Source organism: Filicampus tigris, chromosome 1 (assembly GCF_054856515.1).
Source record: "Filicampus tigris isolate MCC_2025a chromosome 1, RoL_Ftig_1.0, whole genome shotgun sequence".
In the NCBI taxonomy this organism is placed as follows: domain Eukaryota; kingdom Metazoa; phylum Chordata; class Actinopteri; order Syngnathiformes; family Syngnathidae; genus Filicampus; species Filicampus tigris.
The window spans coordinates 22,873,175-22,889,722 of record NC_141217.1 but is presented as its reverse complement, the minus strand read 5'-3'; the positions used below and the strand labels follow the sequence as shown (position 1 = coordinate 22,889,722).

Here is a 16,548-nt window from a genome sequence, read left to right as displayed (position 1 = left end):
CATATCTTTACTTTCCTTTCCTTTAGTTTTCTTTTCTTTTCTTCTCTAATTTGTCTTCTCTTCTCTTGTTTTTTTCTTTGCGTTCTCTCAGCTTCTCTTCTCTCAGCTTCACTTATCTACTTCTAATTCTGCTAATTCTGTTGTTGGATTTTACTGCAAGGAGTAGGAAACGGTTCTGAAATTTGTTTGTATTTTGGGAAAAGATGGGTGAAAATCTGGAATTCTGGTAAAACTTGGAATTTAGGAATGGAAATTTGAATGGTTTGAATCGTAGATTTTTCCATACAGTATTACATGTCCGGCAGATGGAGACAGGTCGCAGCAATTATTGGTTGTCGTCATTGTGGCTGATGACGTCACCCGGCCTTGTCCCGGAAATAGAGAAACATCAACAATCCTCTAGGCTGGGCAAAGTGTCAAGAGTAGGCAAGCAGCGAAGTAGCAAAACCCAATCAACGGAATAGTTGCAGACACACATATATATTTGTTTAATATTGTTTTAGCGTGTAGCACGACAGCCATGTCGATGTTCGGTAAGATATTTGGTGGGGGAGGCAAAGGGAGTAAGGGACCGAGCCCACAGGAGGCGATCCAGAAACTCCGTGAAACCGAGGAGATGCTAACCAAGAAGCAGGTATTTTTAGAAAAAAAGATTGAACAAGAGCTGCAAACTGCCAAGAAAAACGGAACGAAAAACAAGAGAGGTAAGCTATCCGTTCGCTTTTTTTCACGATCATCTCCCCAGTGTTTCAATTAGCCTGCCTTTAATCGTTGCTCGAAGTTAGCATGTTAGCCGAGTTGGCTAACATTACATAGCGGCCGTCGTAGTTGTTGGCAGCCTCACCTGACGACATAGTCTTGGCCCTGGAGGAATAAATATTCAGGCCGATCACAATCGATTCCCTTAGTTTTAGTTTAGTCAGAAGTATATTTAGCGAAGGTTTACACGATCACTGGCCATGTGTCTCTATTGAACGAGCATACAGACGTGTGGTAGTAGTCTTTAAAGTTCAAACTAGTCGAGTGAGATATTACAGACAGCAATAACATAAAAATACACACACAGCATAAAGAGACGCTAAAGAAAAAGGGTTAACGGGGGTTAGGTAACCGTATCCAAAGTAAATTCTATGACTCATAAAGTAATCAAAGTTCAACTCTGATTAGCCTACTCAAATAAGTGGTTCACAGTCAAACTGTCTACCTGCTCGTTGTCGTATATTAGACTGAGCAGTGGCAAGCATGAGGTGATATGAAAGACCTCAATTTGACCTCTCATATCCGATAATTATTTTTCCTGAGTATATTTCCTGCGCATCCTTAAAAAGTCTCAAAAGACATGGAATTCATAAATATCAAAATGGCCTTAAATGGCATTAAAATGTTTTAAGTCCGTCTTTAAAAAAATCTTTAAAAATGTTAACACGTGATAAGTAGGCTTTATGATTGTAAATAGTTGTGATGGGCGAGTACTGATACCAAATCGGATACTCATGTAGGCTGCTGATACCAACCACTGAATCTGACATTGGGCAAGTCCTCCACAGCAGTAGTTGGTGCTATACTGTGGCAGTTCGACACAATGGCTAATCATCAGCGTCAGAAAGGCCACAATTTTTGGCATCGTAATAAATGAAATGTGATACTGTACAGCAAAAGTACTACAGGTATCAATACTCAATATCGGTGAATACTCAAAGAGTGAATACTCGTACTGGTATCGGTCTGAAAAAAAGTGGTATAGAACATAACTAGTAAATAGTTATCAAATCTGACAAATAAATAATAAGTTCTTTCATTTAACTCCAAATTAGCCTTGAATTCATCTTGCGTTAAGATGTTGGAACCCTGATTAGTGTCTCAGTTGAGCTGGAGCCTATCCCAGCTGATTTTGAGTGACAGGCAAGGTACACACAGGACTTGCTGCCAACCAATCAAATGGCATATAAAGATAAACAAACATTCACACTCATCTTCTTACATGTGGATAATTTGAGTCTTCAAGGAACCTAGCATGCGGAAAACAATACATTCTGATTAAATGCAGACCTCACATACAATACATTCTGATTAAATGCAGACCTCAATATGTAATTATAAATGACTATTCAAAAATTGCTAAAGTCAGCAATTCAAGATTAATAAAACTCATCCATTTGTCTAAAATTACCGGGTAATATTTCAAAAACTACTATGATGCACCGTATGTACAATGTACTGTACTGAGGTGTGTCTGGAAAGTCCCCATGGACTTACATTTTTATTAATGGAACATGTTTCAGTGTAGTCCAGTGTAATTCATGTATTCTATAATGAAAAATGTTAATAATATTAACTGCATTTTTACCACTGAAGCCGGGAGCGCTGTTGCGTGTTTCCCCCTTTAAAGCTGGAGTGCGTATACGTCATTTTCTTATTTTAATCCAATTCTCGGTCTCTTAGCCAATGAAATGCATCAGAATATACATGTGAGTCGGAGCATATCATTTTTTCGAAAGCCGTGAAACCATCCAAACGTGATGTATGGTTAAGAGATATGTTCGTAGACAATGACGATTTCAACGTTTTTGTAAAAGAATACAGCAAGGTTATTTATTACCACTCGATTTTTTAAATTAAAAATAGTGCTTCACTTGCATCTTCGATTGAAACAGTAAACATTAATAAACTCGTGCCTGTGTGAAAGCCACGTCGAAACTCTCAAATTCTTTTGGAATTATGTTTCTGTCTGCTACAGGGGCTGAGATATTAATTATTTTGATTTCTCACTTTTCTAGGTAGAGGCACTTTTTGTTACGAAGTGACACACTGGTCTGCTGGTTAGCATGTTTGCCTCAGATTTCTTAAGTTCTGCTTTCGAATCTTCGCTTAGACCTTCCTGTGTAGAGTTTGCCTGTTCTCCTTTTTTATGTTAGTTTTCTCCTGACACACCGACCTCCTTCCAAATTATAAAAACTTGCATGTCAGGTTCATTGAAGATTCTAAATTGTCTCGGGGTGTGAATGTGAGTGTAACGGGTCGTCTTTGTTCCCTGGAATTGGCTGGTAAGCAGTCCAGGGTGTACAGTACCTCACCCTCACAGTCACCTTTGATAGGCACCGGCTCACCCGCAACCCAAATTAGGACAAGCCCCATATAAAAGAAATGTGTGTTTGTTGCTATATTTATCAGAAAACAACAAAGCAGCTGAACAACATAATGAAATGTGATTCCAACAGTGTATTACTATCAGTCGGGGAACACCATTTATTTTCTCTACAGGTGGTGTTTAAGTACACCTTAATCACCAAAATCTGTTAACCACATAGTAAAAAAAATAAAACTATTCACCATTTGAAGATGCCTGACTCCATAATGAAGAGGGAATGTGAACTTAGTTCTGTAATTTGTCATGTGAACGAAATTGTTGGGTCCCCTTTAGTGAATAAAAGAAAAACCCCTAATCACTAAAAGAACTTGAAACTGGAAAAAGTACTACTGAATAAAAAATTACGGAAAAGTATCAATGAAAAGCAAACATTTTGATTTTGTGGTTCAACAGAATTCTCATTGATAAAATAAGTACAGTGATCCCTCATTTATTGCAGTTAATGGGGACCAGAACCCAGCGCGATAGGTGAAAAAACGCAAAGTAGCGTTGGACTTATTATTATTATTTTATATGATATTTATTGTACAGTTTTATTTTAGACTAGAATGCCATAGTGTAATTTATCCAATCCTGCATTTTAAAACGCTTGTCGTCGTGAAAAGTGAAAGTAAAACCGGTCGCTGCTGCTTCTTCTTCTTTCCCTGCTTTTCTTCTTCATTCCCTTTGTTGCCTCCTACTTCATTTAAAATCAAAGAAGCATGGCCGCCGGAGGGGCTCATGCGTTAACTGTATCTTTGCACAATGACATCAATAAAGTCCTTTGGATAAAATGCAACGCGGGATTGTAGTTAAGGTAAGCTGTTTTAAGACAACCTAAGACAAAACTAACAAACACTTTACACTTTATTTGGCGATGTCTAAGTCGCCCGTGCCGGCCGGCCGGGAGCGCCGTGCGCTCACGATTATATACACAGCTGTTGTACCTTTGGTGACAGGGAGAGGCTGTCTGAAAAGTTGCTGTGCTTTCACACATTGCACTCTTTCTGCAGCGGCTCTGCAGGCTTTGAAAAGAAAGAAGCGCTACGAGAAGCAGCTGGGCCAGATCGATGGCACGTTGTCCACCATTGAGTTCCAGAGAGAAGCTCTGGAGAACGCCAATACCAACACAGAAGTGCTAAAGAACATGGGCTTTGCTGCCAAGGCCATGAAGTCTGCCCACGAAAACATGTAAGCAAGAGCAGTAAACATGGCAATATCACATATAAATTTAGTAGAACGACCGACGCTATTCTCTCTCTGTGGAAACAGAAGCGTGCCTCTTGACATCATCACTCAACTCTACCCCCTGTCACACTACTTACTGACACCCTCAGGCTTAGGCGTGCGCGTATTTCACGGGGCAGCACAGTGCGTCTTATGTATGAAAAAACGTTTCTGTTTATTCATTGGGTGTGCCTTCTATAATTGTGCGCTCAAGAGAATATACCATTTTCACGTTTTGAAGCATTTGCGTTAAAATGGGAGTGTGCTGTCTAAAGAGTATCAATGTGATAAAGTTCTTGCATCCATCAAGACCTCCACTATGATGCAGTTCTCCGTTGTTCTGCGCCGCGCAAGTACGGAACAGGACTTCATAATCAGGAAGTAACTGACAATTAATGTACCAAAATGACATCATCGGTCACCAGAGCTGGGCACTTTACCCTTTTTACCGTTCTGTCCTCAGTCCACGACCTGGGTACCCTTCCATCCTCGTCCCTTTGTCCTTATTCATAAAAATGATCGTCCTCAGACCCCGTCCGTCCTCGTCTTCTTAAAGTGGCTTTTGTCCTTGCATACCGAAAATTGACGTTTTCAGTTTTTATAAAATAATTATTGCAAAATAACGCAAGGTTATTTGAAGAGGGAACAAAGACTTCCACTTCCATGTCCTTTGAATGTATATGCTGGTCGAGATTTTACTGTCCAAATATGTCCCACACAAGAACATACTTCACATGCCAAGGGATAAGGTGCTAAATGTTAACAGTTACCAAATACAAAATTGCTATCCCGCATTACACACACAAGACAGACTGGGCGTGTTTCCAAATGGCGTCCTGACTCCTGTGGCAATATCCATGGTATTACATGTGTTGAACCACTAGAGGGCAGAATACACACGTGCAATGTGATTAGTGGGAAGCACATGAAAAGCGTTTTGCCTGCAATTAATGAAGGCGCCTCCGGAGAAGAGAACATGCAGTGGTCTTGCTTTTTAAAAGAACCCAAAACACGTTCAGTCGGTACTTGACCTGGTTAGGGACAAATAGAGGGATGGACGAAAACCCACTTCAGTCTTTACTTTGTCCGTCTTTTTCAAAAGACTTCTCGTCCTCTGTCTGTCCGTCCACAAAATTGGAGTCTGTCCGGACCATTCTGTCCCTGGGACGGAATGCCCAACTCTGTCAAGTGCAGCTAATGTATGTGTCGGTTGAAAAATGTAGTTTGAATTAGCCATGGTAATTTAAAGACATTTCATTGGCCTCATAATTGAATTATAATTTATTCGATTAATGCCGGCCAAAACCTTGTGGAGGGGTGTCACATGCTGAGCTACGACCCGCCCAGTCGGCCTCTGCGAACCAGGAACTGACCTGTTAGCATATGCCGCTCAACCATGGCATTGGAGTGCCAAAATCAATGAATGAATTAGAAAAGAAACTGACATCATAAAAACTTAATTCAGAAAACAGGTCAGCCGTGATTGGTCGTTGTGAGCAGTTGTGATGTCATTTTCAGTCGACAGAAGACAAAATGGCCGCCCCCAGAGATGACTAAAAACGAGTGCATTTTGCAGCTTAATTTGTATTCCACAAATGCAAAATTAATCAAAATGCCGTGTTTCAACTAGAGGGCCTACTGGGAACATATTATTGAAAAAAATATGTTTGGGTTGACTTCGGCTTTAAGTCAAGAAAGCAAATGAGACTTATCCATTTCATAACATTGCAAAATCTGCTATGTACTAAGATGAAACTGTATGCCCCAACCTGATTGTCAAATAGTTATTTAAAAAAAAAAAATTAACATGTCTGTTGCGAGTTGACATACGTTTGCACTCGTTATTGTTTCAGGGACATTGACAAGGTGGACGACCTGATGCAGGACATAACCGAGCAGCAGGAGTTGGCCCAAGAAATTTCTGATGCCATCTCGAAACCTGTTGGCTTCGGAGAAGATCTGGATGAGGTGGGAAGCGCCCTCTCTTGGAGGGCCTGGCATTTGTGATTAAATTACACTTTGAATGGGATGCATTCAGGGAAACAGTGAATGCATTCTTTCTACAAGTCACAGTCAGATGATTTATTAAGCTATCAACTGTGTCCAGACCCACAAAATGTATTTTAGATGTACTTGCACAACATGGATTGTTTTACACTGCAGGTCCAAGCATCCAATTCTGATAGTGAACTTAAAATGTCTCTTCCCCATTGGTATAAATGAATGAAAGATATCCCAGTCCATGCATATGATTTGTATTTAAAGTACTCTGATGCACATCCCAATTGTGCCCATTGAGAAAAAAAAATCTGAATTGTGTTACTCAAGCCCTGCAGTGTACATCCAGCATAAAACATACTGATTGCTGGTGCCAATTTTTAGTGTCGCTCGTTGTCTTCGTCAGGATGAACTTCTTGCTGAGCTGGAAGAGCTGGAACAAGAAGAGCTGGATAATAATCTGCTGGACGTCGGAGCAGAGGACGTCTCCCTTCCCAATGTGCCTTCTACTTCATTACCTTCCAGACCTGGTGAGACCGATTCAAATGAGCTACTTTTTATTGAACTCGGAGAAAGATGCTCTTTGAGATGAGCAATCTTTTTCAAAACTAGCTACCAGCTTCAACATTTTAAAAATAGCACAAATGCAGAAATATGACGGACTCCCTCTGCTAGCAAGGTCTCAGACTGTATTGGTAAATCACATTCAACACACAGACATCCACAATAAAGTAACATATCGTCGCTGTCCTGTGAAGAACACTTATGTCCAATAATAAAGTGATATAATAATTAATTAATATAACAATAATGCAAGGAGGGAACGCACATGAAAAAGAGCACTCCAGTGTTTCAAGGCAGTCTCGCTTTTTAAAAGAACCCAACACCACACGTCAGCCAGGACTTGACCCGGTTAGGGACGAATAGAGGGACAGATGAAAACATACCTCCGTCCTTGCTTAGTCCGTCATTTTTAAAAGAGTTCTCTGTCTCCGTCCGTCTGTCCACAAAATGGGTCCCGGACAGACAAACCTTTCCCGCCCCTGGGATGGAATGCCCAGCTCTGACTAAACGCCGTAGCGACTGAGTCAGCGCTAACTCGTTACTGACATCAGTATGACCCCCCAAAACAAAATGCTCTGTTTTATGTATTTGTGTTGTTCATCCTATAATCTTCTATTTCTCTCTTACCCAAGCGGCAAAGAAAGAGGATGACGAGGACGATATGGGTGACCTGAAGCGCTGGGGGATGGAAGCCATATAAACATCACGCTACGCATCTTGCTTACCCGTATCACAGACGGAGCTAAAAAGAGGAAGGAAGGCACGAATGGACTGATAAAGATGTTGTGTTTGTTTGTGTTGGAAGAAATCACCTGAACTCAATTTAACACTCCTCCCCTCCCTCCGCCCCCACAAAAAAAGCTGAAATCTTGTAGTCTTTCTTTATCCGAGTCTTAGAATTTCCTCCGTTTGCTCACTTTGAGGCTTGCCAATGGTGGCTCTGTCATACAGCAAAGTCACTAATATTTTATGAAAATCTGGCACTGAGAGTTAATGTCAGTGTGACATTGTGAAATGACTCTCATAAATTGTCTGAACACTTTCCCTTTTCATTTTCATGGCTTGTGTATACTAAAAGAGATGCTGCAGCGTGAATTCTCTGTTGAATTCAAACCCCAGTGTTTCATCCCAATCTGTGTGTTTTGTCCTAAAACCACCCCTGCCCCCCATCCTTAAAAATAAAACCCACCCACTCACCAGTGAGTGGTTAGTTATTTGCTGTAAATGTCCGACATGTCTCTTTTTGTACTATGAAACTTTCTGCCGTCGCTGAGACCCTCTCTTTCAGTTAAGGGGAGCATGTAACAAAAATTGAGATGTCAGCAAACACAAGGAATGACAAGAAGAGGAACAAGTTGAGAACATTTCAACACTTTCACCCTGATTCTGGGTTTCTCACTATTAAGGTCTATGTTTCAAATGTAATGATGTTAGAATAATACTGATAGCAACTATGGTCACATTTCAACTGTACCCACAAGGGGATGGAAAGGTTGTCACTATATTATATCTTTAACACTGGTTACGTTTTGTTTCAGCGTTCAAATGTGTTTTACAGTTCCAAATTCATGGTGTAGATTTTTTTTTTTACATTGTCGGGAAAACCACAACAAAATTACAGATGGGAAAGCATGTATGCATTTCAGTCTTTTATTTATCCAGATAAAAATATTATTTGCAAATTCATTAAAAGACAATTCTTGTATTTGTGTGACCTCTTTTTTGTACTTTACCCTAGCTTGGTTGTGGCCACGTGCTGTGGCCAATTCACAACCGTTTTGTTTTAGTACTCAGAAAATTGAACAGGTTGGCCCGCGATGGTGTGAATGATTTACTTTTAAAGCAAAAAACGTATCGAGGATATAATCATTTTAGGCTGGAGTTGTGACTTCGTCAATGAAGTGAAGTGACTGGCAATTGCTGATATGCCTATTCCAACATAGAAGAGTAAAATAAATACTAAAATGTTTGTTTCGTGGTCAATAGGTATAGAAATAAATAGTAAACTTCGTATTTTTGTACTTTTCGCCTCTGAAAAGCAACGTCGCATCAAAATGACGTCACGTGACGATGACGCATGCGCATTTCGTCTGGATCGCTGACGCAAGATACCTGCCGTGTAGAACCAACCGAGAAACAAAAAGTAGCCAGGTTTTAGTCACCGGTCCACGCGCAAACATGTCCGGAGACGAGGTATGTTATTCCACTTCCTCGTCTTCCACACACTTCAATTAATATACGTTCTAGGATCAACTATGTGAGTTGAGGTATCAGATAAGAGATGAGGATGACTTTGGGCCTCGGCACCCCTCCCCGTTCGCTGTGGGTCTCACATGGCTGGTGCCGAGCTAACAACGGCGCGAGAACGCAAAACCAACGTGGCAATCTTGACTTTATTGTTATATCACACATTACATCATTGTGCTAAAAGCCACCTTTCACAATGGTTTGCCAATATGGCTTGTCACCGCTGCTGGAGAACTTAAACCGAATGGAAATGTGCAGTGAGCTAGGTTAGCTAGCATTAGCATTAGCCTTAATATTCCACATCTTGAACAACAGAATACTGTTATTTTTCTATCGTATGAAGTGATGAGTTTGCTGCTATCAAATAAATAAATGTGACTATTTGAAAGTAACAGAATCGTCGATATCTGATCAGAACAGATAAAAATAAATTACAGTGACATTAGAATATAGAATATAGTTGTAATTACGATAACAAAGTTGAAATCGCATGAAGACCGTCAGAATAAAGTATTAGACTATTGTTGTCATATTAGTAGAAATAAAACTAATTTGTACTTGATTTATACCATACTGCTACATCAAATAAAATTTCATTTTATTCATTTTAAATATGAGTTAATTTGTGATCATTGCTCGACGAGAAACAAGTTGTTATAATGTTAATGTTTATGGAGTTTGGATTTTACAGGAATTATTTCTTTTTCTATTTCTTAGATTATTTCTTTGGACGATTTTGTTGGTGTGTTTGAATATCAATTTCTTTCTCTTATGTTGTAGTGTGTTTAAAAAACAAACAAAAATCAACAAAAAATGTCTGATTTTAAAAGTGCTAAAATAGGCCATTTATAGGCCCGGGCCCTAATCATGTCATTACACAAGAATACAATTGTAACCAATGTTACAAGCAAGCAAAGATTGCCTTTAACTCAGATTCCCACTTGTCTCCTTCAGATGATTTTCGATCCCAACATGACCAAGAAAAAGAAGAAGAAGAAGAAGCCCTTCATGCTTGATGAGGAAGGAGACGGGGTGGGAGGAGAAGAGGTGAAAGAGCTGGAAGTAAAGGAAGCAGAACCGGAGGCTGGTGAGGACAAGGACCTGGACATAGATGAAGATGACGGCAGAAAGAAAGGTTAGAATGTCTTGTGTGTGTTTTAACTATGAAATGTACTACTGCACTTACCCCTGAAGATTAATTATGAGTTGAATACGGAATAGTCACAGTTTCATTCCTATTTCTCAGAAACATCTGACGATTTGAATGACCTGAACTTCTTCAACCAGAAGAAAAAGAAAAAGAAACCCAAAAAGGTGTTTGATAATGACATTGAGGAGGGGATGAAAGTAAGCAATGTCTCTCTTTTTCCTATCTTTTTCCACGATTGTTTCACTTTCAGTTTCCTTTTTTTTTTTTTTTTCAAATTTAAACCAGTTTTTTTTTTAAAAATATTTATTAAATCCAGGAGCTTAAAATTGAGGGAGAACAGAGTGATGTTCTCGAGGAGGACAACCTGGACCTGATGCTTCCTGCTAAAAAGAAGAAGGCCAAAAAAGTCGATTTTGATGAAGGAGAGCCTCTCGAAAAAGATGACGGTAATTTGTTTATCAGTTCGAGACAATGCACTTAATAGTAATCATACATATCATTAAGGCCACAGATCCATCAAACTCACAGACTTGAATTTATTACCAATATGCACGCATAAGCGGGCACGTAACAAAAATATATTACATGTGTGCAAGTAAGCCCATTTTAGGCACATCTGACATATAAATCAATACCGAAAAATATATGTCTGTAAAGTTCAGACCAACCGGCCAATAAATTATGACCACTCACACAAAATAACGGCATACAATCCAAGAGCAGTATGTACAACTTTTCTTTTTGTTTATTACTGTCGTCATTATTGTCATAATATAGCTAGTTAGTAATTATAACTAAAAATTACATGGATACATGGTTGATAGAAGTAAATTATTTACACACAGAGCAAAAAAAATACTGTATTTACCATAAAAAAACTGAACTTACATTCTACATTATTGTATGTGAATCAATTCAACATATTTTTGTTTATAGATTGTCACTTTTACTATTGTGTGAATATGATTTTATTTATTTCTTGACTTATCGATTCCCTCCATTGTCAATTTGACGACGTGTAAACTAGCATCCTCGAGTACCCTAAATGGTGCACTTTGAAATGTGTATGTGAAATGTGTGCTTGTAATTACAGTATTTTCTGTGTGCGCTGTATACTCTATTAGTATGTAATGAGGCAATTGTTTTTGCATGATGTTATCCAGCACTGGAAGATGATGAGGGGAAAAACAACGATGGCATTTCATTTAGCTCCACCACAGGGCCAGCCTGGGCTGGCTCCGAAAGAGACTACACGTATGATGAGGTAACAACTCACACATGCACACACACAAAAGAAAGCCTTCCAAACACTTTTTTTTAATCTTAACAGCAACCTTGTCCACTGTCACCATTACAGGACAGTATTCTGGTACAGACAATAATTTATATTTAGACAGTTGTTATGAATATGTTTACAGTGGAACCGCTAAGGTTGAACACATTTTATTCCTAGACACCAATCAACCTCAGATTTGTTCCCATTTCAAAAAAAAATTTTCCTTAAAGTGGAAGTCAACCCAAACATATTTTTTTCAAGAATATGTTCCCAGCAGGCCCACTAGTTGAAACACTGCATTCTGGGTAATTTTGCGTTTGTGGAATATAAGTTAAGCAGCAAAATGCACTCGTTTTTAGCCATCTCCTGGGGGCAGCCATTTTGTCTTGTGTCGACTGAAAATGACATCATAACTGCTCAGAACGACCAATCACGACTGACATGTTTTCTGAATCTGAGCCGTGATTGGTCGTTGTTAGCAGTTGTGATGTCATTTTCAGAAGACAAAATGGCCGCCCCAGAGATGGCTAAAAACGAGTGGATTAACATTTATTCCACAAACGCAATATTTATCAGAATGCCCCGTTTCAACTAGTGGGCTTGCGTAGAACATATTCTTGAAGAAAAAAAAATTTTTGCGTTGTCTTCGCTTTTAAGAAACAATGGAAATGTGCTCGAGAGTGAAACGGTTTGCCATCATAAATCCTTGAACAGTAAAGACCGTTTTTCAAGTACCATTTCAACATTCTTAGCTGTCTTACAAGTGGGAAAAAAGGTTACATCACTCAAGTCTTAATGCCCAGTGGCAAATGTGTCATTAACAGTAGAGAGAGTGATGCTGCATTTTCATGGTAATGATATATAGTACAACATTATGACCTCAAGTGTGATACTTCTTTTTTACAACAGTTCTGCAAGCACCGTTTGTTAGTTAAGTGTGACAAGCTACAACAAAATATTTTTGTTTGTTTAGTACTTGATCGATTATTTGGCATCGCCAACACAAATACCTCTGCAAACCTTAGCTGCGTTAGCTAATAACACGACATGCTAGCTAGCAGCTGTAGCCAAAGCATCAGCCTAAATGCTGACAAGGAAAAGAAGTAAAGCTTTTTCGTTTTTTTACTGTTTCACTTTTACAGAGACAGTTGTTCGAATAGTCCCCTTCACTTCAAGTAGTGTCACGCTATTGCGCTATTTCCATCCCTACGATGAGCAAGAAGTAATAAAAGTTGTCTGGAAATGCAAAATGAAGCCAATTGATGCAATGACTGTGCACTCATTAGCCTTGTTAACATGTTGCCTGAGTTTTTGTATACTTAATATGTCATTTAATCTAGAGCTGCAAGAATTACTTGAGTATATCAAAATAAATTGATTACAAAAAAAGTCTAAGCAAAATGTTTGCTTTGAAATTTGCAGTGATCATTTTTTCATATGGATAAATGTTACTGCGTCTTACGCACCAGTCTGTGTAAAAGTTGTCGCAACGACATCAAGCAAGAAGGAAAGAGTGCATGGAAGACATAGGATGAAAACAAAATGTCTGCCGCAAAGCCTAACTAACCGATGTACAATAACAGTGCATCCATAATCCCTAGCACTATGTATCGTTGTTAGCCAGCCTACAACGCTAGTTAAAGGTACTGTAATGCCCCTACTAGTGGTCAAGAATAGACAGCACAGCTCGCCTTATTGAATAAATAGTAACAACATAAACATCATACACTAGCTGCTTGGTCGTATGATGTTGTATAATGTGAATTAACACTCTTAGATTGTCACACAAATGTAAAAAAAAAAAAAAAAAGAATTGATTGTGTGTCAATTGTCTCTCAGCTCCTGAACAGAGTTTTCAACATCATGAGGGAAAAGAATCCTGACATGGTGGCGGGAGAGAAGAGGAAGTTTGTGATGAAGCCCCCTCAGGTGGTGCGAGTGGGCACCAAAAAGACCTCCTTTGTCAACTTCACAGATATCTGCAAACTGTGAGCCTCCATCAAGCTTAAATCTTACGGCTACCTGCCCATCCGTCATCTTGTACAAATATCTCAAGTGTACGTTCATGTCCATTTAACCACAGGTTGCATCGTCAGCCCAAACATCTCCTCGCCTTCCTATTGGCTGAGCTTGGAACGAGGTCAGTGTCCACATTTGCAGTGTTTTGTTTTACATGTATTGTCAGTTCAAATAGTAAATGTAAGGTAAAGGATATTGTTGGGCGCCACTTTTTTTTATTCTCTTTGGTGTTTTACAAAGGCTTGATTTGTTTTGTGTCCTTTCAGCGGTTCCATTGACGGTAATAACCAGCTTGTGATCAAAGGAAGATTTCAACAGAAACAGATAGAAAACGTCTTGAGGAGATATATCAGTAAGTAAAGTTATCACCATCCCATTGTGATAATGCATGGGCTGTTGTGTACAGAACATGGGTCTATTTTTTTTTTTTTTTTTTTTTTTTTTTTTTTTTTTAAGCAAGTTTGCAACTTTTATCTGTACTTAGGGTCTCGACATGGATCAAAAATGAAATTGGCTTCTTTACTTTGAAGAAATGTCTTGCCTATTCCTGTTAAGGGGTAGAAGAAACTAATTAAGCAGTTTCAAAAGGAGATAGAGCGCTTGTGCTTTCATACTCTCGTGTATGGGATTGCACAAGCAAATCCTAGAAGTTGTGACATGTTCAAGAATGGACCTAAACCGCCCTAATTAAAACATACTCTACCCTGCCTATGCACATTGGGACATACGAACAGACAAAAACAGGCAGAAGTGTTAGCTAATATTTTGTTCACAATAATTCCACCGAATCCAAGATTTGCCATGTGTGCAGTAGTATTCTGTATTGCATATTTTTAAAATTAATCGGTAATCTGTATTTTTTTTTTTCCTCAAAACATCCATATCGGTGGGGCCCTAGTAAAAATTCATTAATAATACAGCATTGTAACAGGTGCATGAACAATCGAGATTATAGCTGGGCACACAGAAGATGAATTTGTGAATAGGCGAGGGATTACTGTGAGCCACTAATAATAATAATGTAATGTCGTAGCAGATGCTATATATTTGAACTCTGCGGTTTTGCTCTTTTCTTTTTTAACAATTTGCATCTGCTTGGAATGTTGGTTGTTGGTTAATAAATAAGTACGGGAGCCTGTTTGTGATTGAACAAGTACACAATGTTAAGGACGTCTGTCGAAGTATGCTTTGCTCAACTCCATTTGCGTTTCCCCCACCCCATAGAGGAGTATGTGACGTGCCACACATGTCGCTCCCCCGAGACCATCCTGCAGAAAGACACCCGCCTCTATTTCCTGCAGTGTGAGACGTGCCACTCGCGCTGCTCCGTCGCTAGCATCAAGACCGGTTTCCAGGCCGTGACGGGCAAGAGGGCGCAACTCCGCGCCAAAGCCAACTGAAGGGCCACTGAGAATGGGTTTGCCTCCTCCTCTCTTCTCCTGGCTTCCCCTCACTCCTCGTCAGAAGGGTCAAGGCTGCGGCAGGAAGCTTCCACCATTATGAAAAAGGACTTCATGCATTTAAGTGCAGCGGGATTGGGCTTGATAATGGTGTGTTGCCCCGAGTGGGCGGGAGGCTGGATGTCTAACATCTACATTGCCTAATGCATTTGGATTATTTTGACCCTCTACATTTTGCTCTCATTGTTGATTCCTGCAATAAAATCTGATTTATCAAAAGTTGAATGTTCCCTGTTCTGTCCTCTGACAGTTTCACGCAGCAGTCAAGATCCAAATCCATGGTCTCGGTTGTAAGGCACATGTAGTGACGTGTGTGTATTCAAAAGTGCAAAGGTGAATGCATAACCACCCCATTTGTGATGGTAAGCTAAGCCATAGTAAGTTTTGCTTGTTACTTTAAAACATTATTTGATTGTTGCACTAATAATTATTTAACTTTAATGTTGCTTAAGAACCCAAGGATCACCGACTTGAGTGGTCCATAGTAGTGATTGACAAGACAAGGCTGCTGTTTTACTTGTGTCACTGTGAGACTTGGGCGCAGTGCATGTTCACACTGAATCAGAATGTCTGATCTTTATTTCACACACTAGTGTTAAACAGATTATTTCTTAGCACATGATGGCCAAATTTTAGCTTCGTAGGAGCTGAAACTAGTCCAAATCAAACATTTTGGGCTTCCATGAGAGACAGTATAGAAGAGTGGATGAATATTTGCTCAGGGGCTGCATTTGATTTTTAAAAAGGAGAGATGAGCCAGGTCTTACATAAATGAGGTGGTCAAACTAAATTTAATGTAAAACAGCTTATCACAATAATAAAATACAATTTTCTTTTTTTTAATGTTCATTATTTATATTGCTAGTTTTTATTTTATTTTATTTTTTTACTTCTTATGTGTTAAGCATAGGCAGTCCCTTCTAAGAGTATTGGAACGACAAGGTCAATTCCTTTGTTTTTGTTGTATACTGAAGACTTTTTCAGTTCAAAAGATGAATGAGACACATATTCAGAATTCCATCTTTTATTTCATGGTATTTATATGTAATTGTTTTAAACAACTCAGGACAGAGCAACTTTTGTTTGAAGCTGACCACTTTTCAAGTGAGCAAAAGTATTGGAACATGTGACTGATGTGTTGATCGGTAGTGGCTCAGGTGTTGCCTTGTACATTGACTGCTTAAACATTAGATAGTGCTTGTTTTTTGGCTTTGGGTTTCACCTGTAAAAATTACATTTGCTGTCAATCCAACATGGAGACCAGAGAGCTTTCTCTGGGGGAAACACATTTTGAAGCTGAGAGAAGAGGGAAATCAGAGCTATTGCACAAAAATGTGACATAATCAAAACAACATTTTTGAATGTTCTGAAAAAATAAAAAAACAACTTTTACACAGAGCAACACACATCAAACAGATCGGCCAAGTGTATCAGCAGCAGTTGATGACAGAATCATTGTAAGAGCTGTTTAGAGACACCC

General features: G+C 39.2%; 2 protein-coding genes across 2 annotated transcripts; both read left to right on the top strand.

The window, feature by feature from the left end:
- Window positions 1-350: 350 nt before the first annotated feature.
- LOC147153290 (charged multivesicular body protein 4c-like) lies at window positions 351-8,621 on the top strand. Its single transcript, XM_086027189.1, has 5 exons — window positions 351-704; window positions 4,141-4,318; window positions 6,208-6,322; window positions 6,759-6,882; window positions 7,549-8,621. Exons 1-5 carry the CDS (start codon window positions 521-523, stop codon window positions 7,614-7,616), a joined length of 669 nt encoding a protein of 222 aa, XP_085883315.1. The 5' UTR covers window positions 351-520; the 3' UTR covers window positions 7,617-8,621.
- Window positions 8,622-8,980: 359 nt separating this feature from the next.
- On the top strand, window positions 8,981-15,293 carry eif2s2 (eukaryotic translation initiation factor 2, subunit 2 beta). Its single transcript, XM_086027177.1, has 9 exons — window positions 8,981-9,109; window positions 10,118-10,298; window positions 10,410-10,510; window positions 10,630-10,759; window positions 11,477-11,577; window positions 13,429-13,577; window positions 13,673-13,729; window positions 13,875-13,960; window positions 14,833-15,293. The coding sequence occupies exons 1-9, from the start codon at window positions 8,987-8,989 to the stop codon at window positions 15,006-15,008; spliced, it is 1,104 nt and encodes a 367-aa protein (XP_085883303.1). The 5' UTR covers window positions 8,981-8,986; the 3' UTR covers window positions 15,009-15,293.
- Window positions 15,294-16,548: the final 1,255 nt, after the last annotated feature.